This window comes from Bufo gargarizans, chromosome 2, assembly GCF_014858855.1.
Source record: "Bufo gargarizans isolate SCDJY-AF-19 chromosome 2, ASM1485885v1, whole genome shotgun sequence".
Lineage (NCBI taxonomy): Eukaryota > Metazoa > Chordata > Amphibia > Anura > Bufonidae > Bufo > Bufo gargarizans.
The window spans coordinates 265,521,763-265,546,071 of NC_058081.1; the positions used below are offsets into that span (position 1 = coordinate 265,521,763).

Here is a 24,309-nt window from a genome sequence, read left to right on the forward strand (position 1 = left end):
CCTTTGCCCACCTTGGCAGCAAAAAAGTGTGACACATCTGGTATCGCCGTACTCAGGAGAAGTTGGGCAATGTGTTTTGGGGTGTCATTTTACATATACCCATGCTGGGTGAGAAAAATATCTTGGTCAAATGCCAACTTTGTATAAAAAAATGGGAAAAGTTGTCTTTTGCCAAGATATTTCTCTCACCCAGCATGGTTATATGTAAAATGACACCCCAAAACACATTCCCCAACTTCTCCTGAGTACGGCGATACCACATGTGTGACACTTTTTTGATGCCAAGGTGGGCAAAGGGGCACATATTCCAAAGTGCACCTTTCGGATTTCACCGGTCATTTTTTACAGATTTTGATTGCAAAGTACTTCTCACACATATGGGCCCCTAAATTGCCAGGGCAGTATAACTACGCCACAAGTGACCCCATTTTGGAAAGAAGACACCCCAAGGTATTCCGTGAGGGGCATGGCGAGTTCCTAGAATTTTTTTTTTTTGTCGCAAGTTAGTGGAATATGAGACTTTGTAAGGAAAAAAGAGAAAAAAAAAAAAAATCATCATTTTCCGCTAACTTGTGACAAAAAATAAAAAATTCTAGGAACTCGCAGTGCCCCTCACGGAATACCTTAGGGTGTCTTCTTTCCAAAATGGGGTCACTTGTGGCGTAGTTATACTGCCCTGGCAATTTAGGGGCCCAAATGTGTGAGAAGTACCTTGCAATCAAAATGTGTAAAAAATGCCCTGCAAAATCCGAAAGGTGCACTTTGGAATATGTGCCCCTTTGCCCACCTTGGCAGCAAAAAAGTGTGACACATCTGGTATCGCCGTACTCAGGAGAAGTTGGGGAATGTGTTTTGGGGTGTCATTTTACATATACCCATGCTGGGTGAGAAAAATATCTTGGTCAAATGCCAACTTTGTATAAAAAAATGGGAAAAGTTGTCTTTTGCCAAGATATTTCTCTCACCCAGCATGGTTATATGTAAAATGACACCCCAAAACACATTCCCCAACTTCTCCTGAGTACGGCGATACCACATGTGTGACACTTTTTTGCTGCCAAGGTGGGCAAAGGGGCACATATTCCAAAGTGCACCTTTCGGATTTCACCGGTCATTTCTTACACATTTTGATTGCAAAGTTCTTCTCACACATTTGGGCCCCTAAATTGCCAGGGCAGTATAACTACCCCACAAGTGACCCCATTTTGGAAAGAAGACACCCCAAGGTATTCTGTGAGGGGCATGGTGAGTTCCTAGAATTTTTTATTTTTTGTCGCAAGTTAGTGGAATATGAGACTTTGTAAGAAAAAAATAAAAAAATAAAAATCATCATCATTTTCCGCTAACTTGTGACAAAAAATAAAAAGTTCTATGAACTCACTATGCCCATCAGCGAATACCTTAGGGTGTCTACTTTCCGAAATGGGGTCATTTGTGGGGTTTTTCTACTGTTTGGGCATTGTAGAACCTCAGGAAACATGACAGGTGCTCAGAAAATCAGAGCCGTTTCAAAAAGCGGAAATTCACATTTTTGTACCATAGTTTGTAAATGCTATAACTTTTACCCAAACCATTTTTTTTTTGCCCAAACATTTTTTTTTTATCAAAGACATGTAGAACTATAAATTTAGCGAAAAATTTATATATGGATGTCGTTTTTTTTGCAAAATTTCACAGCTGAAAGTGAAAAATGTCATTTTTTTGCAAAAAAATCGTTACATTTTGATTAATAACAAAAAAAGTAAAAATGTCAGCAGCAATAAAATACCACCAAATGAAAGCTCCATTAGTGAGAAGAAAAGGAGGTAAAATTCATTTGGGTGGTAAGTTGCATGACCGAGCGATAAACGGTGAAAGGAGTGTAGTGCCGAAGTGTAAAAAGTGGCCTGGTCATGAAGGGGGTTTCACCTAGCGGGGCTGAAGTGGTTAATCACCTTTACTAAAGCTCCCAATTTGGGTATAAAGATTGCCCCTTCAATAAAAAATCAAAATAAAAAAATCAAACCCACATTACAAAATTGGCTGAAAATGGATGATGGTTTTTACAGATGCGGGAGATGCTCAGGGTGTAAAAATTCAACATTCCCGAGAAAGACCACTAGGGTTCAATCTACTCAGAACCAATTCACAATGGACATTAGGGGTTTCTTAACGTGTGATTCCTCCAGTGTTGTCTACCTTTTCCAGTGCCCCTGCCAGAAACAATATATTGGCAGAACGAAGAGACCCCTGAGGGTCAGAATCACAGAACATCTAAACAACATCAGGAAGGGATATGAAAACCATTCCCTATCGAACCATTTCAAAATGGTACACAATAGTGACCCCAGGGGGTTTCTCATTCGTGGCCCTGGAGAAGGTAGACATACACTGGAGGGGAGGGAATCACATTATGAGAATGTCACGGGCAGAGTCCAGGAGAATATACGACTTTGGGAGTCTTCTCCCTGCAGGACTAAATTCAGACCTAGAAATTTTTGGTTTTATATAAAATACAGATACATCAGATCTGAACGTATGGTGACAAACAGGGGAACCATACAGTCATATCTAGAAATGAGATAGAGAGGACGATCTACGACATGTAGGTGGAGTCTCGAGGAGACACTTCAGATATTTTCAAAGATAAAAACCCTCTGTTTAAGATGTCCCTCTATAAAGGTCCCTCCATGAAAATGCAGGATTACACCATATAGCTATGAATGAATGCGTAGATAGAAGATAGACAGCACTATGAGAAACCTGCCTCCCCATAAAAATGTAGAATCACTCCATACAGCTGTAAACAAAGACATACATGAGAAATCTGTCTTGAATGAAATAGAATGAGATTCTAATACTGTAGGATGAACGAATTACATGCTAAACATATAGCCCATTTAAGTAAAAATTATCTCGATTAGGAGAGAAAAAATAAAAAAATTGGTAGAGTTGAGGATTCAAATAGAGAAAAAAAGAAATAACAATATATCGAAAATAGTAATGGGAAAGCAAGGACAGACAGATAACCCCTGGCTAATAGAAATGTACCTATGTGCAAAAAAATTTTTTTCTAAAAAATCTTTCTATATTACATTCTTGTATTTCCCTTTTTATGTTACATTTTTTATGTCACATTTTATATGACATTTTTTATATTATATGTTTTATCTTATATTGTATAATATTGATACTATTCGATAATTCGAAAAGTATCTGATGCATAAAAGCTTTAATGATGGTGAACAACTGAGGAAATGACAGAATCACAGAGAAAAAGATAAACCAATTGTGAACTGGATTTCATAGCGATAACAAGTGTGATCAATCAAGCAATTAAGAGGAGAGTATAAGAACTAAGACACCATAACTCACAGGCGACCCACTGATGAAGAGATAGTATCTCGAAACGCGTCTGGGTGTTACCTGTGAGACGGTGCATGGCCATGTACAGAAGGATTGACAACTGATAATCTGAAAGACAGAAAGAACTCCAGCTAACTCACATAGACGGAACACCGTATTGGGATTCACGAAATAATTACCCGACACAAGACTCTCGCGAGACTAAAGGCGAGATTTCAGCAGAGCTGGAAGTAATACAAACATACCGGAGAAAGGTGGAAGCGTGGGACGCCACGCTAACAACCGACTACGGGATGCATACAGTGAACCCATACGGAACGCAGTGAGTAATACATACAATCGATAGAAATATACGTGGAGCGACGCTATATCTCTGTGCTAATACAGGTGGGACTTTAAAAACTTTACCGAACTACCGACTTTGCTTGGGTGATACACTCGGAGCCTTGAGAAAACTTCGCTAGAGGACTGGTGCATTATACAATGCGAGCTGTTGCTTGAAAGCTATACTATATATCTGTCGCAGGGACTATCCATATAACCATCTGCTTGTAACTGTCAATTTGTAAGGAGCCATACAAATAGCCCTACAAATAGGTCGCTCGACCATAGACGGCTGCGATTCACTAGTCCCACTAAACAAGCGGGATACGGATGCAGCGACATATGGTATAGCGAACCTACAGGGTCTGAACAGTGCTAGAAACCAACTGACAACCAGACTCCGATATGTTCCTGACTGGAAGATATTGGCAAAGTTCTCAGCTTTTAACATCGGCCTGAGGAATTAGCTAGTATTGTCAGTTGCGTATCATTTTTGGTGCATTTTTTGCAGTGATTTGTGTATGTATATTTTTTCATCTGCACAATGTATCATTTTGTGTAAGATGTTTTTGTAGTGCATGCGGTCCGCACCGGCATCCTCCATTGTACGCATTTTTTGCTGGGGATTGCCGTTATCTGCGGACCGCATGCGGAGGAATTGCTCCCCTGGTTATAGTGTCTAAGGCTATGTTCACATAACACTACATTCTACATATACACCACAAAAGCTCCAGGCTTATACTCTGAATGTAGCCATAGGTCCCTATGGACTTAATGGAGGTTGAAACTGTTTCCTTTTGCCTTCTGTTTGGGTGGTAAGCAAGCACAGCAGACATTGGACAACCCCCAAAAATGTATAGCAAGCTGTATATTGTTTGTTTGCATTTTGGCCATACAGTGTCATACATCAGATTTATATGGTGGGGGTTCTCCCATTGTATTCCCCTGCTATATATAAATGACAAACCATGAACAGCCTAAAATATAACATTTGCCACCACCTTACTTTCCTATGCACCTTCCATACATTAGCTTGCAGCTGAGACAAGTAAGAGTGAAACCAGACTCTTCTTACTAAATGCACAAACTAGAGAATCTAGAGTTAGGTCCCTTTCACACGACCATGATTTCTGCGCGGGTGCAATGCGTGACGTGAACGCATTGCACCCGCACTGAATCCTGACCAATTAATTTCTATGGTGCTTTGTACATGAGCGTTGTTTTTCACGCTTCATTTCTGCGTTGTGTTAAAATCACAGCATGTTCTATATTATGAGTTTTTCACGCAGCCCTGGCCTCATAGAAGTGAATGGGGCTGCGTGAAAAACGCATTGCATCCGCAAGCAAGTGCGGGTGCGATGCATTTTTCACTGATGGTTGCTAAGAGATGTTGTTTGTAAACCTTCACTTTTTTTATCACGCGCGTTAAAAACGCATCGAAACGCATTGCACCCGCGCGGAAAAAAATGAACAACTAAACGCAATCGCAGACAAAACTGACTGGACTTACTTGCAAAGTGGTGTGAGTTTCACTGAACGCATCCGGCCCCAATCCGCAATGCCCGTGTGAAAGGGGCCTTAGATTCCTACTTCTCTTCTAGATTTTCGAAGACTAATGTTTAAGAGCCAGAGCATCGCTGTCTTGTAGCCTCAGGGTTCAGCTGCTGGTCATGAAAGTCTATGGAAAATCTATGGAAAGTCTATATAGGGTTCTGTACTGTATTATACAGACATCAGACCCACTGGATCTTCAAGAACCAAGTGGGTCTGGGTCAAAAAAAATGTAAAAAGAAGTGAAAAAAGTTAAGATAAAAAAAAAAAAAACATTTATCACTGAATAAAAAAAGGTAATAAAAGTGATCAAAAAAGTTGCATGTATGCCAAAATAGTACCAATCAAACCGTCATCTCATCCCGCAAAAAATGAGACCCTACCCAAGATAATCGCCCAAAAACTGAAAAAAAATATGGCTTTTAGACTATGGAAACACTAAAACATGTTTTTTTTTGTTTCAAAAATGAAATCATTGTGTAAAACTTACATAAATAAAAGTAAAGTATACATATTAGGTATCGCCGCGTCCGTATCGACCGACTCTATAAAAATATCACATGACCTAACCCCTCAGGTGACCATCGTAAAAAATAAAAACGGTGTAAAAAAAGCCATTTTTGTTAACTTACGTCACAAAAGTGTAATAGCAAGCGATCAAAAAGTCATATGCACCCAAGATAATCGCCCAAAAACTGAAAAAACTATGGCTCTTAGACTATGGAGACACTAAAACATTTTTTTTGGTTTTAAAAATTGTTATTGTATAAAACTTACCTAATATGTATACAATTTTTTTTATTTATTATCGCCGCATCCGTGACAACCTGCTCTATAAAATTACCACATGATCTAACCTGTCAGATGAATGTTGTAAATAGCAAAAAAAAGTGCAAAAAAAGCTATTTCTTGTTACCTTGCCGCACAAAAAGTGTAATATAGATTAACCAAAAATCATATGTACCCTAAACTAGTACCAACAAAGCTGCCACCCTATTCTGTACTTTCTAAAATGGGGTCACTTTTTTTGGAGTTTCTACTCTAGGGGTGCAACAGGGGGGCTTCAAATGGGACATGGTGTCAAAAAAACCAGTCCAGCAAAATCTGCCTTCCAAAAACCGTATGGCATTCCTTTCCTTCTGCGCCCTGCCGTGTGCTTGAACAGCAGTTTACGACCACATATGGGGTGTTTCTGTAAACTACAGAATCAGGGCCGTAAATAATGAGTTTTGTTTGGCTGTTAACCCTTGCTTTGTAACTGGAAAAAAATATTAAAATGGAAAATCTGCCAAAAATGTGAAAATTTTGAAATTGTATCTCTATTTTCCATTAAATCTTATGCAACACCTAAAGGGTTAACAAAGTTTGTAAAATCAGTTTTGAATACCTTGAGGGGTGTAGTTTCTTAGATGGGGTCACTTTTATGGAGTTTCTACTCTAGGGGTGCATCAGGGGGCTTCAAATGGGACATGGTGTCAAAAAAACAGTCCAGCAAAATCTGGCTTCCAAAAACCATACGGCGCACCTTTCACTCTACGCCTCGCTGTGTGGCCGTACAGTAGTTTACGGCCACATATGGGGTGTTTCTGTAAACGGCAGAGTCAGGGCAATAAAGATACAGTCTTGTTTGGCTGTTAACCCTTGCTTTGTTAGTGGGAAAAAATGGGTTAAAATGGAAAATTAGGCAAAAAAATGAAATTCTCAAATTTCATCCCCATTTGCCAATAACTCTTGTGCAACACCTAAAGGGTTAACGAAGTTTGTAAAATCAGTTTTGAATACCTTGAGGGGTGTAGTTTATAGAATGGGGGCATTTTTGGGCGGTTTCTATTATGTAAGCCTCGCAAAGTGACTTCAGACCTGTAGTGGTCCCTAAAAATTGGGTTTTTGTAAATTTCTGAAAAATTTCAAGATTTGCTTCTAAACTTCTAAGCCTTGTAACATCCCCCAGAAATTAAATATCATTCCCAAAATAATTCAAACATGAAGTAGACATATGGGGAATGTTAAGTCATCACAATTTTGGGGGGTATTACTATGTATTACAGAGGTAGAGAAACTGAAACTTTGAAATTTGCTAATTTTTCCAAATTTTTGGTAAATTAGGTATTTTATTGTGCAAAAAAATAAAACAATTTTACTTAATTTTGCCAGTGTCATGAAGTACAATATGTGACAAAAAAACAGTCTCAGAATGGCCTGGATAAGTCAAAGTGTTTTAAAGTTATCAGCACTTAAAGTGACACTGGTCAGATTTGCAAAAAATGGCCAAGTCCTTAAGGTGAAATAGGGATGAGTCCTTAAGGGGTTAATGGGTCACTATGGCAGATGAGGGCCTAACAGTGGCCTCTAGGTCTGCCATCCTTAAAGGATGCATACGCTGACAGGCATAATACACAGAATTGGAAAAGGTGATGTATTGAAAAAAGTTTAATTAAATGTTTAAACGGTCAAATGTTGTTTCAACAGACTTTGCATGATTCCATAGATCAGGTAAATATAAGAAACTATGTAATATATCTTATCATAGAAATGCTTATTTCTCACTTCATCCCTCTTTTGAGCTGGCACTTTCTGCTATCAGCAAACTGAAGGATCAGATTGTACATAGACGTCTATGAAGAAGGGTGGAAGAATGCTTCTAAAGGGAGAAAGGGTCATTTTATTTTTTTTTCTCTGAAAGGATATATTAGGCCCCTTTCACACGGGCGTTGCGGGAAAATGTGTGGGTGGGTTGCAGGAACACCCGCGATTTTTCAGTGCGAGTGCAAAATATTGTAATGCGTTTTGCACTCGCGTAAGAAAAATCGCTCGTGTTTGGTACACAAACCCGAACTGCTTTACAGAAGTTCGGGCTTGGGATCGGTGTTCTGTAGATAGTAGTATTATTTTTGGTGCATTTTTTGCAGTGATTTGTGTATGTATATTTTTTCATCTGCACAATGTCTCATTTTGTGTAAGATGTCCTTGTGGAGCATGCGGTCCCCACCGGCATCCTCCATTGTACGCAAAGTGGGCTGTAGTGATTTATTGTTTTTGCTGCACAGAATGGGTTTGTAACACAGGTTTTATGTGTAAAAGTGTACTAGAATGCAGGACAGCCACAAGTTACTACATTAGTTCCCTAGCATTGGTCAGTGGTCACTGAGTGATTCCCCAGCAGCCTACTCTGTAGGCTGCCAGACTGATGACTCATCCACATGAACGAGCATGCAAGGACTGAGCTCTCAGGGTGAGTCATGAGGAGGCATGGCCGGCCTTCACTCAACTGCCTAAGCCAAACCAGGAAGTTATCAGGACATCTACTGCTGGTAAGATTGAAAAAGCAAGATGGGAATACCCCTTTAAGGACCAGGCTCATTTTCATCTTAAGGATCAGGCAATTTTTTGAAAATCTGACCAGTGTCACTTTATGTGTGAATAACTTTAAAATGCTTTTACTTATCCAGGCCATTCTGAGATCCAGGCCATTAAAAACAAAAAGATAGCATTTAGGAATTATAAAAAAAAACCAAAAAACGAGGATGACAGACAAAGATTAGGCAGAGAGAGGCCAAACAAGTTATAAGAGCTTCTAAAGCACAGGCAGAAGAGAAATTAGCTCAGTCAGGGAAAAAAGGCGATAAGGCATTCTTCAGATACATAAATGAAAAAAGGAAACTAAAACAAGGAATTACCAAATTAAAAACAAAAGAAGGAAGGTACATGGAAGAAGATAAAGAACTAACTGACTGCCTCAATGAATACTTCTGTTCAGTTTTTACAAAGGAAAATGAAGGAGAAGGACCTCAGTTAGGAAAGAAGACTAATGAATCTTTTGATGCATGTGTCTTTACAGAGGAAGAGGTTCTAAGTCAACTGTCTAAAATTAATACAAATAAGTCACAGGGGCCTGATGGGATACACCCAAAGCTATTCAAAGAGCTCAGCGGTGAACTAGCAAAACCATTAACAGATTTATTTAACCAATCACTGGCAACAGGAGTCGTCCCAGAAGATTGGAAATGAGCAAATGTTGTGCCCATTCACAAGAAAGGTAGTAGGGAGGAATCGGGCAACTATAGGCCAGTAAGCCTGACATCAATAGTGGGGAAATTAATGGAAACCATACTTAAGGAGAGGATTGTGGGACATCTAAAATCCCATGGATTGAAAGATGAAAAACAGCATGGGTTTACTTCAGGGAGATCATGTCAAACTATTCTTATTGATTTTTTTTTTTTGATTGGGTGACTAAAATAATAGATGGAGGAGGTGCAGTAGACATCGCTTATCTAGACTTTAGTGAGGCTTTTGATACTGTCCCACATAGAAGGCTTATCAATAAAGTGCAATCTTTGGACTTGGACTCCCATATTGTTGAATGGATTAGGCAGTGGCTGAGGGACAGGCAACAGAGGGTTGTAGTCAATGGAGTATATTCAGACCAAGGTCTTGTTACCAGTGGGGTACCTCAGGGATCTGTTCTGGGACCCATATTGTTTAATATCTTTATCAGCGAAATTGCAAAAGGCCTCAATGGTAAGGTGTGTCTTTTTGCTGATGACACAAAGATTTGTAACAGGGTTGATGTTCCTGGAGGGATACACCAAATGGAAAAGGACTTAGGAAAACTAGAGGAATGGTCAAAAATCTCGCAACTAAAATTTAATGTTGAGAAGTGCAAGATAATGCACCTGGGACGTAAAAACCCAAGAGCAGAATATAAAATCAGTGATACAGTCCTAACCTCTGTATCTGAGGAAAGGAATTTAGGGATCATTATTTCAGAAGACTTAAAGGTAGGCAGACAATGTCATAGAGCAGCAGGAAATGCTAGCAGAATGTTTGGGTGTATAGAGAGAGGCATTACTAGTAGAAAGAGGGAGGTGCTCATGCCGCTCTACAGAGCACTAGTGAGACCTAATTTGGAGTATTGTGCTCAGTACTGGAGACCATATCTCCAGAAGGATATTGATACTTTGGAGAGAGTTCAGAGAAGAGCTACTAAACTGGTACATGGATTGCAGGATAAAACTTGCCAGGAAAGATTAAATGACTAACATGTATAGCTTGGAAGAAAGACGAGACAGAGGGGATATGATAGAAACTTTTAAATACATAAAGGGAATCAACAAGGTAAAGGAGGAGAGAATATTTAAAAGAAGAAAAACTGCTACAAGAGGACATAGTTTTAAGTTAGGCCTCTTTCACACTTGCGTTGTCCGGATCCGGCGTGTACTCCACTTGCCGGAATTACACGCCGGATCCGGAAAAACGCAAGTGTACTGAAAGCATTTGAAGACGGATCAGTCTTCAAAATGCTTTCAGTGTTACTATGGCACCCAGGACTTGTTGCCATAGTATGAGCGGGGGAGCGTTATACTTAAAGTCCGCGCAGCTCCTGGGGCGCTCCAGAGTGACGTCAGAGCGCCCCATGCGCATGGATGACATGCCATGAGATCACGTGATCCATGCGCTTGGAGCGCCCCGGGAGCCGCACGGACTGTAAGTATACTGCTCCCCAACTCCCCACTACACTTTACCATGGCTGCCAGGACTTTAGCGTCTCGGCAGCCATGGTAACCATTGAGAAAAAGCTAAACGTCGGATCCGGCAATGCGCCAAAACGACGTTTAGCTTAAGGCCGGATCCGGATCAATGCCTTTCAATGGGCATTAATTCCGGATCCGGCCTTGCGGCAAGTCTTCCGGATTTTTGGCTGGAGCAAAAAGCGCAGCATGCTGCGGTATTTTCTCCGGCCAAAAAACGTTCCGTTCCGGAACTGAAGACGTCCTGATGCATCCTGAACGGATTTCTCTCCATTCAGAATGCATTAGGATAAAACTGATCAGGATTCTTCCGGCATAGAGCCCCGACGACGGAACTCTATGCCGGAAGAAAAGAACGCAGGTGTGAAAGAGCCCTTAGAGGGGCAAAGGTTTAAAAGTAATATCAGGAAGTTTTTGTTATTTACAACATTCATCTGACAGGTTAGATCATGTGGTATTTTTATAGACCAGGTTGTTTGTTTCAGATTTATAGAAAAGCATTAAAAAAAAAAAATTAAATAAATTCTTTAATGTCTCCACTTTCTGAAAGCCATAGTTTTATTTTTTTGGGGCGACTGTCTTGCGTAGGGGCTCATTTTTTTTTTTTTCGGGATGAGATGACGCTTGGCTCTATTTTGGGCTGCGTATGACTGATTGCTTGCTATTACACTTTTTGTGATGCAAGGTGACAAAATATATTTTTATAGAGCAGGTTATTACGGACACGGTGATACCTAATATATGTTTAGTTTTTTTAATTTATTTTACTGTAACACAATAACAGCATTTTAGAAAAAAAAAATGTGTCTCCATAGTCTGAGAGCCATATTTTTTTCTTTTTTTCGTGATCGTCTCATGTAGGGGCTAATTTATTGTGGGATGAGGTGCCGATTTGATTGGTACCATTTTGGCATGCATACAACTTTTTTTGGGAAGTAAGGTGGGCAAAATTTAAATTTCATCATAGTTTTTATTTTATTTTTATGACTTTCACCGTGCGGGGAAAGTAACATGACCGTTTTATAGATGAGGTCATTACGGACACGGTAATATCGAACATGTTTAGTGCATTTTATTATAATTTTTTTTAATCGGTGATAAATGGTTTTTTTTTTTTTTTTTTTTTTTTTTTTTAACCCAGACCCACTTGGTTCTTGAAGATCCAGTGGGTCTGATGTCTGTATAATACAATATAATACACTATATAGTGTACTGTACTGTATTTTAAGTTTACACTTAGTCTGATAGACTTAGCCTTACCATGGCAAGCCGGAAGCCTGTGAAGGCGTCTGGTTGCCATGGTATCCATCACTCGCTGCCACAACAGCAGTGGGTGATGGGGAGGGAGGGGGGCCGAAACGGCACAGCAGCCCCCGATGGGAGAGGGAGGGAGCTCCCTCCCTGTTAACCCCTTCCATACAGCGGTCCCTACGGACCGCGGCATTGAAGGGGTTAAACGGCTTACATAACCGCTCGGCCATCCTGAGAGATGGGGCAGGAGTATGACCACCCCCTGGACCGCGGGGATCAGAAACTTTTGAAAGCGCTGCAAACCGCAGGTCTGAATTGACCTGCGGTTTGCAGCAATTGCCGATACTGGGGGGGGGTCACAGGATCCCCCTCGGCATTGTCGCAGAGTGCATGCTGAATGATTTCATCAGGCACTCTGTTCCGATCACCTCCCGCCGCACTGAAATCCATTAGTTGTGGTCGTGCTTGCACACTATAGTAAAAAGCAGCCAGCCATCCTGGCCACCAGAGAGGCTACCTTGTTTTCCTCTAGTTGCTCGACCACCTCTGCTGGATTGCAGGGTGGTCGTAACCATTGAAAAGACCAGTGTATATAGTGATGGAAAAATAAATCAAGGCAGCAAAGGAAGCAATATGGACAATCGCAATACATTAGTAAGTGTCTGGTATTAAAGGGGTTGTCCGGGTTCAGAGCTGAACCCGGACATACCCATAATCTCACCCAGGCAGCCCCCTCTGACTTGAGCATCAGAGCAGTTTATGCTCCGATGCTCTCCCTTGCCTTGCGCAGGATCGCGCAGGGCAAGGGTGCTTTTATTTCCTAGAACACACTGCTGGCAGTGTGTTCGGTGACACCATCGGCTCTGATGGGCGGGCTTTAGTGCTACCTTAGCCGTTTTACAGGCTAGGGCAGCGCTAAAGCTTGCCCATCAGTGCCGGTGCCGGTTCATCATTGGAACTCCACAAAATGTCTTTGCCCTGCGCGATTTAGCACAGGGCAAAGGAGAACATCGTAGCATAAACTGCTCCGATGCTGAAGTCAGGGGGGCTTCTGGGGTGAAATTATGGGTATGTCCGGGTTCAGACCCCTTTTTAACTTTCTCTACATTATAAACTTGTTGAAGAGACACAACCCCTTTAAGTTCACACTGTTTTTAGAACAAGAAAAGGTCCTGTCTGCAGGACTTTTCTTTCTGCTAAAAATAACATATACTTGATGAAATGAAGCTTTCTGGGTTTGAGTTTTTATTTAAACATTTTGGTCAATGAATGACAGATAGAAAAGGAAGGTGTTCTATTTGTATCTTTCTTTCCCAATCCGTTTACAGATGCATTATTTTCTGTTCCTTTCACAGAATAGAATAACTGAAAAGTCAATGCAGATGTGAACAAGTTTTAACCTGCCAAAATATGATTCGCTTTGTAACATTTGTGCATGAGATAACTTTTCTATTTTGATTTGGTTTTCATTCTGTATATTTTGGGAGCAGTTTTTTCCAAATTGTGTGCTTTACAAAGTTGAAAGGTTTTGATCCAGACTTTGATTTGCTACTACTTTACAGTCTCACACAATACTGCAGCATGCTCGCTGTCGTGCTGTCTTCAGGATTTTCTCCTGTAAGATCTTAACTCAGCGGGTGATCTTTGAAACCATATGTGCTGCACTGCTGATGAAAACCATGAAACAAAATGGCCTGTAAGCTTGGCTTTTTGCTTTGTTTTATGCTATTATACATTTAGTCTTTAAAGTGACATTCTCAACTGAAATATTCCCCAGATAAACTCATTAAGGTTTAGCAGCATAAATACTGAATTCTTTTGAAAGTAGAGGGAGATCACAAGAGGAGTTAGGCTTGTGTACATAAACATTGGAGGCTATGATTATTTATATATATATATATATATATATATATATATATATATATATATACAGTACAGACCAAAAGTTTGGACACACCTTCTCATTCAAAGAGTTTTCTTTATTTTCATGACTATGACAATTGTAGATTCACACTGAAGGCATCAAAACTATGAATTAACACATGTGGAATTATATACATAACAAAAAAGTGTGAAACAACAGAAAATATTCTAGGTTCTTCAAAGTAGCCACCTTTTTGCTTTGATTACTGCTTTGCACACTCTTGGCATTCTCTTGATGAGCTTCAAGAGATAGTCACCTGAAATAGTCTTCCAACAGTCTTGAAGGAGTTCCCAGAGATGCTTAGCACTTGTTGGCCCTTTTGCCTTCACCCTGCAGTCCAGCTCACCCCAAACCATCTCGACTGGGTTCAGGTCCGGTGACTGTGGAGGCCAGGTCATCTGGCGCAGCACCCCATCACTCTCCTTCATGGTCAAATAGCCCTTACACAGCCTGGAGGTGTGTTTGGGGTCATTGTCCTGTTGAAAAATAAATGATGGTCCAACTAAACGCAAACCGGATGGAATAGCATGCCGCTGCAAGATGCTGTGGTAGCCATGTTGGTTCAGTATGCCTTCAATTTTGAATAAATCCCCAACAGTGTCACCAGCAAAGCACCCCCACACCATCACACCTCCTCCTCCATGCTTCACGGTGGGAACCAGGCATGTAGAGTCCATCTGTTCACCTTTTCTGCGTCGCACAAAGACACGGTGGTTGGAAACAAAAATCTAAAATTTGGACTCATCAGACCAAAGCACAGATTTCCACTTGTCTAATGTCCATTCCTTGTGTTCTTTAGCCCAAACAAGTCTCTTCTGCTTGTTGCCTGTCCTTAGCAGTGGTTTCCTAGCAGATATTCTACCATGAAGGCCTGATTCACACAGTCTCCTCTTAACAGTTGTTCTAGAGATGTGTCTGCTGCTAGAACTCTGTGTGGCATTGACCTGGTCTCTAATCTGAGCTGCTGTTAACCTGCGATTTCTGAGGCTGGTGACTCGGATGAACTTATCCTCCTCCGCTTGATGGTTTTTGTGACTGCACTTCGGAACACTTTCAAAGTTTTCCCAATTTTTCGGACTGACTGAGCTTCATTTCTTAAAGTAATGATGGCCACTCGTTTTTCTTTACTTAGCTGCTTTTTTCTTGCCATAATACAATTTCTAACAGTCTATTCAGTAGGACTATCAGCTGTGTATCCACCTGACTTCTCCACAACGCAACTGATGGTCCCAACCCCATTTATAAGGCAAGAAATCCCACTTATTAAACCTGACAGGGCACACCTGTGAAGTGAAAACCATTTCAGGTGACTACCTCTTGAAGCTCATCAAGATAATGCCAAGAGTGTGCAAAGCAGTAATCAAAGCAAAAGGTGGCTACTTTGAAGAACCTAGAATATGACATATTTTCAGCTGTTTCACACTTTTTTGTTATGTATATAATTCCACATGTGTTAATTCATAGTTTTGATGCCTTCAGTGTGAATCTACAATTCTCATAGTCATGAAAATAAAGACAACTCTTTGAATGAGAAGGTGTGTCCAAACTTTTGGTCTGTTAGATATATATCTATATCTATCTATATCCATAGAAAAGGTCAGGCAGCACTCCCTTGACATGCAGCTATAGCTGTAAGGTGCCCGCGGTGGTCCCTCGATTCAGGACGGAAAACATTAAAGAAAATACGCAGCACTCCTTGAAGTATAAAAAAGGTGTAGTTTATTCACACATGTCGAAATTTGATAACGTTTTGGTTCTCTCACAGAACCTTTCTCAAGTCAGGTGAACATATGTGCAAGTATAAATACATCATTACATTGTTAGCAATTAATTCATCAACCAATGCAAAACCAGTACACTCCCATATTTAAGACATGTTACAATTCATTCATTAACTCCATGTGTACAGATAAAGACGGATCGCAGTTTCCTCGTAATTTCCATATCGATCGTGATTATTCATCATCATACTGGGTGAATAAAAGTGCATATGGTAAAGTGCAAAGTGCAGTGTAAATCCTAAATACTAAAATACCTTGCTGTGGATTCATGTAATGGAATAGACTTGAGAAAGGTTCTGTGAGAGAACCGAAACGTTGTCAGATTTCGACATGTGTGAATAAACTACACGTTTTTTATACTTCAACTTTTTTTTTTTTTAACTACCCACAAGTCACAAAAGAGGGTGAAAGTGGTCCCTATTCGCGTCTCTGTATCTTTGAGCGTGTCAGAGTTATGTTGGCTGATACTGCTTGCATCTCTTCAACAGTGATGCTGCAGAAGAAAAATTGTCCTGCTTCATAACGAAGCCATCTTAGGTATGTTAAAGGTAATGCAACCGGATCCATTCATAACGGATGCAGACTGTTGTATTATCAGTAACAGAAGCTTTTTTGCTGGACCCTGCCTGATCCAGCAAAAACGCTAGTGTGAAAGTAGCCTTATTTTGTAAATTTGAGATTCTCGGCCAATACTAAATTATTTGGGCCGTCTGCCGAACGCATTGTATTTTTTTTTTCTTTGTGTTTCTAGCCATGGCAGCGTGCACCTGCGCATGGCTATGTACTGACTGACCCCCCTTTTTCTCAGCTTTTTCCAACAAGATGGGGCAACATGCCACACCCCATGGAACTCACTGGCAAAGGATCATGAACTGTTTACGGAGGAGCGAACTCTCAGCAAGGGGTTATTGGCCACCATGTTCCGCAGACATGTTCACATATGATTTTTATCTGTGGAGAAATTTTAAACAGAAAAGGGGACATTTATGAATAATTTCCGCCCCAAAAATACTAACTTTTCAAATTAAAGTGGTGATTTGTTTCACCTCCTATATCAAAAGGCACACGCCACTTTTAAAAAATATATAAACTTGATTATCCACCTATGTCTCTCGATTTGTAGCATTTTAATGCCAATAGCACTAAAATGTGACTTTTTAAAACCAAAATGCGCCATTTCAGCCAACTCTGCCAGACCACAATTGTGACTTTTGAAGCATGTTTGTGACATTTCCAGTGGTAAATTGTGACTTTTGTCTCAGACTCGGGATGTTTTTGTTATTGTTTTTTGTTGAACGTCAATTTACTGACAAAACAGTGCTGTTTAGCTCATTTATATTAGATAAAAATAAATTCCTCCTGTTTTAATACTCGCCTATCACTTGTTCACACGACAAAGTTTTTTCATTAATGCGACTTTTCGACAAAGTCACATCTTTTTGCCATAAATGCGAATTTTTACACAAAACACCACCACATAATCTGACTTAATTCTCAGCAACAATTTGAGTCATTTCCTTCAATAAAAGAATGAGGCGTAACATGCGCCAATCTGATAGTCCCGCCAACTGACATTTATAACTTATTTTCGGCATGCTGTATTCTTTATGGTGAAAATTCTGCAGAAAACAGTTGATATATTTGGCACAAATCAAAATGCCATTTTTGTGGCACATTTTATGCCATAATTCTGGGGCAACATATTTTAGTAAATGCCCCCCAAAGTGTACACATCCCCTGGATGAACTCGAGGAAAATCTGCAGAATGACATTCGGTATGAGCCAATATAATCCGACATGCCCAAAGATGCATGGATGTAAACGGGGACCACTTACAGCATCTTTTTAAGCCATACATTTGTGATTAACCATTGTCTTGTGTGGACTCCACTACTATTGAAAATCTGGTTTAAAGTATGTATGCTCTCATCTCCTTTCAGGTTTGGGATGGTACTAAATTTGGTTCCCTACCTTGGAAGGTTTATGTAGAAGATGAAGCACTTGAAGGAGACCGAGATTCTATCAGTCGGCTACAGAACTTTACCATAGACGTTCTGGTTTATGATAATCATGTGGAACTTGCAAAATCTATAAAGGTAAATAGTTCACACTCTACCCTGCTCATATTACTGAACTCAGTTACTGTTTCTGTATTAGTATATTATCCAATGCTGACAGTACATATAAGAAATCTTTAATTCTAGCACTTGAAAGGGTTTTCCGACATTTAAATATTGATGACCTATGCTCTGAATAGGCCATCAATATCTGATTGATTGGTCCGGGACCCCAGCCGATTAGCTGTTTGAGAAGGCACCAGCACCCCTGTGAGCGCCGCTACATTCTCGCAGCTTACCAAGCTCAGCACTGTACATTGTACAGCAGCTGTGCTTGGTGTCGCAGCTCTGCCCCATTAACATCTATTGGGCTGAGCTGTGCCTAGGTTGTGTGACCCATGAACGTGTCGTCACTGGCCTAGTGAAAGCTGCAAGAAGGCCAGCTGATCAACAGGGGTCTCTGATGTCGAACCCCCACCGATCAGGTGGATAGGTCATCAATCTTTAAGTCTTGGAAAACCGCTTTAATGGTCCACAGGATAAGGGATAACTTACTGATCGATGGGGGTCAGAACGCTGGGACCCCTACCAATCCTGAAAATGCTCCATTTATTCTTTACGGGACCACCTGAAATAGCTGAGCACTGTACTCAAGTATCCCCAGACATAGAGATTGAGTGGAGCAGCAGGGTGGGTGCATGTGCTGCCTGATGCTTCATCAGAACAGGGTAACTGGTCCCTCGTTCTTGTAATTGGTGGGGATCCCAATGGTTGAACCCCCACATTGATCAGTTAGTTAGGCACAACTCTTTTAAGGAAAAGGCATATTGCTGTTCTGATGGTCTAAATGTTTCAAGACTCAAATGCACAATTAATAGGTAAAAGGTTCAGCAAGCAAAGGGGGCATCATGAAATGTGATTAAAGGCTATGTACCCTTTCACAACCATTTGTTTACTCCTGTAAATTAATATCCACAGTGAAGCAACTTTTTCATGATTTAAAAATGCCCTGCTCCTTCATGTACAGGTGAAACTCAAAAAATTTGAATATTGTGCAAAAGTCCATTTATTTCAGTAATGCAAATTAAAAGGAATTGCATTAATGCAGCTTAAAATTAGAATATTGTGAAAAGGTTCAATATTCTAGACTCAGTGTCACACCCCCTGAGCAAAGGGTGCCTGAGATTGGGACTTTTGGGTTTCATAAGCTGTAAGCCATATTCATCCAAATTATAACAAATAAAGGCTACACAGTGCTTTACCGATCATTTTATGTGTGTAGCCTGATGCACTCGTCTATTACTTCCATCGGTCTGTGCCTTTTATTTTTTTTGCTAACCTCATTCTGGATACTGGAAAAGGAATTCATGCTCAGAGAAGGTTAATAGGAGAAGGCACCATTTTTTCCAGAAATCGCAACTTGCACAACTGTGTTAATGTAAGAGAGGTTTGAGGCATGGGCATTTTCTCCTTTACACTTTGCGCCCTGCAGCGCAAACATGTCGCAACTAGCTAGTACACACCACTATGGCCATAAGTGATTGATTTCAGTACTTTTGAAATAGCTTTACAACAACAGTATGGCTGCTTTTCAGATGGGTGTAATACTGGTGTTTTTTTGTGTCCATATTATACATACAACACCCAGACCTCCTGTCTTTTATCAGAACCAGAGTTATGGTTCTCTCCCTCCAGGTCTGTTGAACTCCAGATGGTTCAGGTAGAGGAGCAGTATAGCCATCTGCATTACACCTGTCTGAATGAAGGGTTAATGCATTATAGCAGGGTCAGGGATTTATATAAACTTTAGAGATTTCCCCATCAGAAAGTGGAAAGAACATAATTTCATCATAAACCGGCTACAACCAGATGCTCCGGGTAAGCTTTGAGACAGAGTAGTGAAAATAAGTATTAGAAGAGTTGTCCAAGAGCCAAGGACCACCTGTGGTGAGCTACAGAAAGACCTGGAATCAGCAGGTACAATTGCTTCAAAGAAAATAATAAGTAATGCACTCAACCTCCATGGCCTGTAAGCATGCTTACCACGCAAGACTCCACTGCTGAACAAAAACATGTTCAAACACGTACAAGTTTGCTCAACAACATTTAGACAAGCCTAGGAAATGGAGAATATAGTCTGGTCAGATGAGACCAAAATTGAACTCTTTAGATGCCATAATACACACCATGTTTGGAGGCCAAAAGGCACTGGATATTACCCCAGAAACACCAAACCAAAAGTGAAGTTTGCTGGTGGAAACATCGTGGTGCGGGGCTGTTTTTCAGCATACGGCACTGGCAAACATCATATAATTGGAGTAAGGATGAATGGACAAATGTACAGAGACATTCTTGATAAAAATCTGCTGCCATCTACTAGGATGATAAATATGATCCCAAGCACACAGGCAAGGACACTCTCATTTGGTTTCAGAGATAGAATGGTACAGCCAATCGTCTGACCTGAATCCAATAGAAAATGTATGGAAGGAACCGAGGGAAGGAAGGAAAACTCAGACTTCATAGGAGTCCACGTAAACTTCAGGATTTGAAGAGTGTGTGGAAGAATGGGCCAAAATCACATCTGAGCAATGCATACAACTAGTTTCTCCATACATAAGGCATTTTGAAGCTGTCATCACCAACATAGACTTTTGTACAACGTATCAAATACATTTCAGTAAGCGTGTTCAATACTTTTTCCCTGTGTCATGTCTCATTATTACACATAACTTAGTTTGTGGATATGAATGATTTGAGTTATTTGCCTGTGTGGATTGGATGGGTTGTTACCGGTATCTAGTTAGAATTTCATGTCAATAGCACCTTTTAGAGATATATTTACTTAGAAAATTGGTGACATGTTCAATACTTATTTCACCCGCTGTATCTACTCAAATTTACTAACGTCATGAAGTACAATGTGTCACAAGAAAACATTCTCAAAATGGCGTTCCAAAGTTATTATCACATAAAGTGACACTTGTCAGAGTTGCATAAAATGGCCTGGTCCTTCAGTTGAAAAATGTCTGTGTCCTTAATGGGTTAATATTCATGCAAAACCCTTTTACAGACTCTGTTAGAATATGCATTTTAGTCACAAATTAGAATCTTTGTGCAATTTTTACTCTTCCAGCTAGGAAACAACCCCAAAGTAGAGTAAGCGTTGTATAGTGTAAGTGATGCTGAGTCCAGTTTAGTTATTTTTAGCTTCATGCTTACTTGCAGTCCAACACTGTGCTCCGAAAAAACAGCAGTAAAATTCATTGAGAGGACTTCTCTTTTTGTGTCTCTTTCCACTTCTGGTGATTTTAGGAAGTCTGTCCAGGGGAAAACCGCTTACTGTTAAGTGTGAACTGTTTTTAGCCACGTGGCACACTGCTGCTATATGTACAGACACCGTAATGTTGCTCTTTTAACTTTAAGGGGTATTCTGGTTATAACAAGTTATCCCTTATCCACAGAATATGAGAAAACTATTAGATAGGTGGGGGTCTCGCGTCTGGTTGAAAAAGCGCACCACCGCTCCATTAATTTCTATGGGGGTGCTGGAAATCATTGGAATACCACTTTAAGACATTTAGTTGTACATTTATCTAATTGTGTAGAAATATGAAATTGCAGTAAATATTAAGTGAATAGACATTTGAAAGGTAAAGAATAAAAAAAATATTGCTTCTTTAAAAATGATGAATGAAACAAAAAATGCAACTTGGTTATAAACATACAGCGCTAAAACAACAAACCTGTACAACAACAAAAAAATTGTTCTGATAAAGTTGTTTTTTTGCTATTTGATTCTCCTTCTCTAGAAAGATATTGCACAGAGACCCAGACACCCACTTTGTCTCAGACTATTTAATACAGACAGTAGTGATTATATAAGAATGAATATGAGCTGTATAGAAGGCTATCTATACTTAACATGGTAGTTTGGGAGATATAGCCCACATATATCTCTGAATGGCATAATGGAAGTGGCCACAGGCCACATGGCATCAGATGTGAACAGTTGTCATCTGGGGAAGTCCAGTTAAAGTGCTTTTCTGATACAGATGTAGCAGGGTTAGCACTCCGGCTCTTAATGCGATGAGTTAAGAAATTTGAGTTATCTTGAGACAAAAGCCATTGAAAAGCAATTGAAGGTGTTTGCTTAGATTAGATAACTCAGAAATCTCAGAAAACTGGAGTGTTAACTCTACTCCCTCCATGTAATAAAAGTTCACATTGTTGACGTCTCAGTGATCTTAGACCACCACTACTTTCCAGAAGTAAACTGCATTAACCTCTCAAACTATTTTCTAAGCACATTTTACTTAGGCAGATAAAATGTTCCATGTTTTTTTATCTTAAGGACAAAACCATTAAATGCAGTGCAATCTGCAGGCAGCTTGTTATAGAGCAAAAGGAGCTGAACAGAATTATGTATAATTTTGTGGGAAAAGAGTAAGCAAAGCTTCTAAACATTTAAATGTCTGCTCCGCTCGTTTTTGTCTTTTGTCAGTGCTGTTGTAGAGGGAGCAGAGAGCTTTTTTAAGCACTTCTGCTGTGTGAACGCTGAACTAACTGCTTCAGCTCTAAGAGCAGCCTTTGCTCTACAGCCAGGATAGGCGGTAGCTCCAGCCCCAAATGTTAACCCAGTGATTGACACAGACTGTGAGCGCAGCATGATCAAAGGGATTTCCCCTCTGATTGGATTCCAGAGATCTGATCACAGGCTAGGTAAGCCCTCTGAAGTCAGCTCTGCCCCAGGACTGTAAGTTCAGTAGTCCTGCTGTTGGAAACACAGAGCATAATGTGTTAGCAAACAGGAGTATGCTAATACATTATAAGAATAAAATCATTTTGTATGACAATTCCTTGATGGATTATAAAATAAAATGTTAACAAATGTAATTAATTAAAATGTAAATAAAAAAGCCTGCAAAAAGTGATTTTTCATAAAACATATATTTTATGCAAAAGCAAAAAAAAACAAAAAACTACACTTATTGGTTATCCACATCTAATATATAAAGCTGAGTGTATGTATGTATGTATGTATGTATGTATGTGTGTGTGTGTGTGTGTCCGCTAAAGGAATCCGCATTATAGCATTTACAATCACAAAATTCGGCACACAGGTACATCAGGTGTCCGGGAAGGTTTTAGACCAGGTCTCAGCTCTCTAGCATTTACTGTTCCTGAGATATTCCCAAAAAATGCAAATATTGGCACCATTACATGACCTACATTAGCCAATAGAAGCCTGCAGGTCTTTCTCCTCATATCCCAACTGCCATACACACGGTCACATGACCCTTATCAGCCAATAGAAGCTCGCAGGCACTTAGTCTCTACATACACACAGTTTTACACCAGGTTTCCATAACAACCCAGCCATTTTTATTCACTGTAAATCAGCTTTAAATAGGCAGGGCACTGTGGGTGACACTGTTAGGGTAGCGGAGTGCTGTGGAGGTCACAGTTAAAGGGATTCTATCACCAAGTTTTGGGCTATAGAGCTGCGGACATGCACGGCTAGATCGCCGCTAGCATGTCTGCAATATATCTGTCCTATAGGGCTGTGTGGTTTTAATTTCTTTAAAAAAGGATTTTATAGATATGTAAATGAGTCTTGTATGTGTCCAAGGGGCTGTACTAGCCTTCCTGGAGCCCAGCCGTGCCTAGCCACGCTCGCCTGTGAAGGAGCCCAGCACCGCCTATGTCCTCCGAATCTCCTCCTTTCATCAACTATAGATTGCCGTAATCTCGCGATGCGCAAGCTCGTGCATGCGCAGTGCCGGTATAGTGTTCCTTCCCTGTGCTGGCATCGGCCTCAGGGAAAGAACTGCGCATGCCCGAGCTCGTGCATCGCAAGATTACGGCAATCTATAGTTGATGAAAGGAGGAGATTCGGAGGACATAGGCGGTGCTGGGCTCCTTCACAGGCGGCCGTGGCTGGGCCCCAGGGAGGTTAGTATAGCCCCTTGGACACATACAAGACTCATTTACATATCTATAAAATCCTTTTTTAAAGAAATTAAAACCACACAGCCCTATAGGACAGATATTTTGCGGACATGCTAGCGGCGATCTAGCCGTGCATGTCCGCAGCTCTATAGCCCAAAACTTGGTGACATCATTTAAGGGGGCAGGTAGGGTGGCCATTCAGGCCACCCTCAAAAGGCGGACTTAAAAACCTGGCTCGGTTAGGCCAAGCCCCCTCCCACTTCGCAGCCAAAGAGGATTGAAAAAATGAAGGTAAAAATCAACTTCTGTCAGCTGCAGGGTTGGGAGGGAGGGTGACTTTCTCACTGCCGCTCACGCTTAGACAGCACCGTGCTGCTGTCTGAGAGTGAGCTGTGAAGGACATCCCTGTGTCCATCCAGGCCCTGCACAGGGAGTCTGAAAGCCGGACTATCTGGCCTAAAATCGGACCAATGGCCACCTAGGGGCAGACTGCTGTGGAGGTCACAATTAAGGGGACAATCCGCTATGGAGGTCAGTGTTAGGCCGAGTTCACACGAACGTGTGTGATCCGTGGCCGTATTGCGGGCCGCAAT

At 40.6% G+C, this 24,309-nt stretch overlaps 1 protein-coding gene across 1 annotated transcript in view; it reads left to right on the top strand.

The window, feature by feature from the left end:
* Positions 1–24,309, top strand: part of POT1 (protection of telomeres 1) — a 106,826-nt gene that overhangs the window by 35,450 nt on the left and 47,067 nt on the right. Inside the window, exon 5 of the mRNA XM_044280265.1 lies at positions 17,648–17,803. Within this exon, the coding sequence (XP_044136200.1) occupies positions 17,648–17,803 (156 nt within the window). The remainder of the gene's footprint in view (positions 1–17,647; positions 17,804–24,309) is intronic.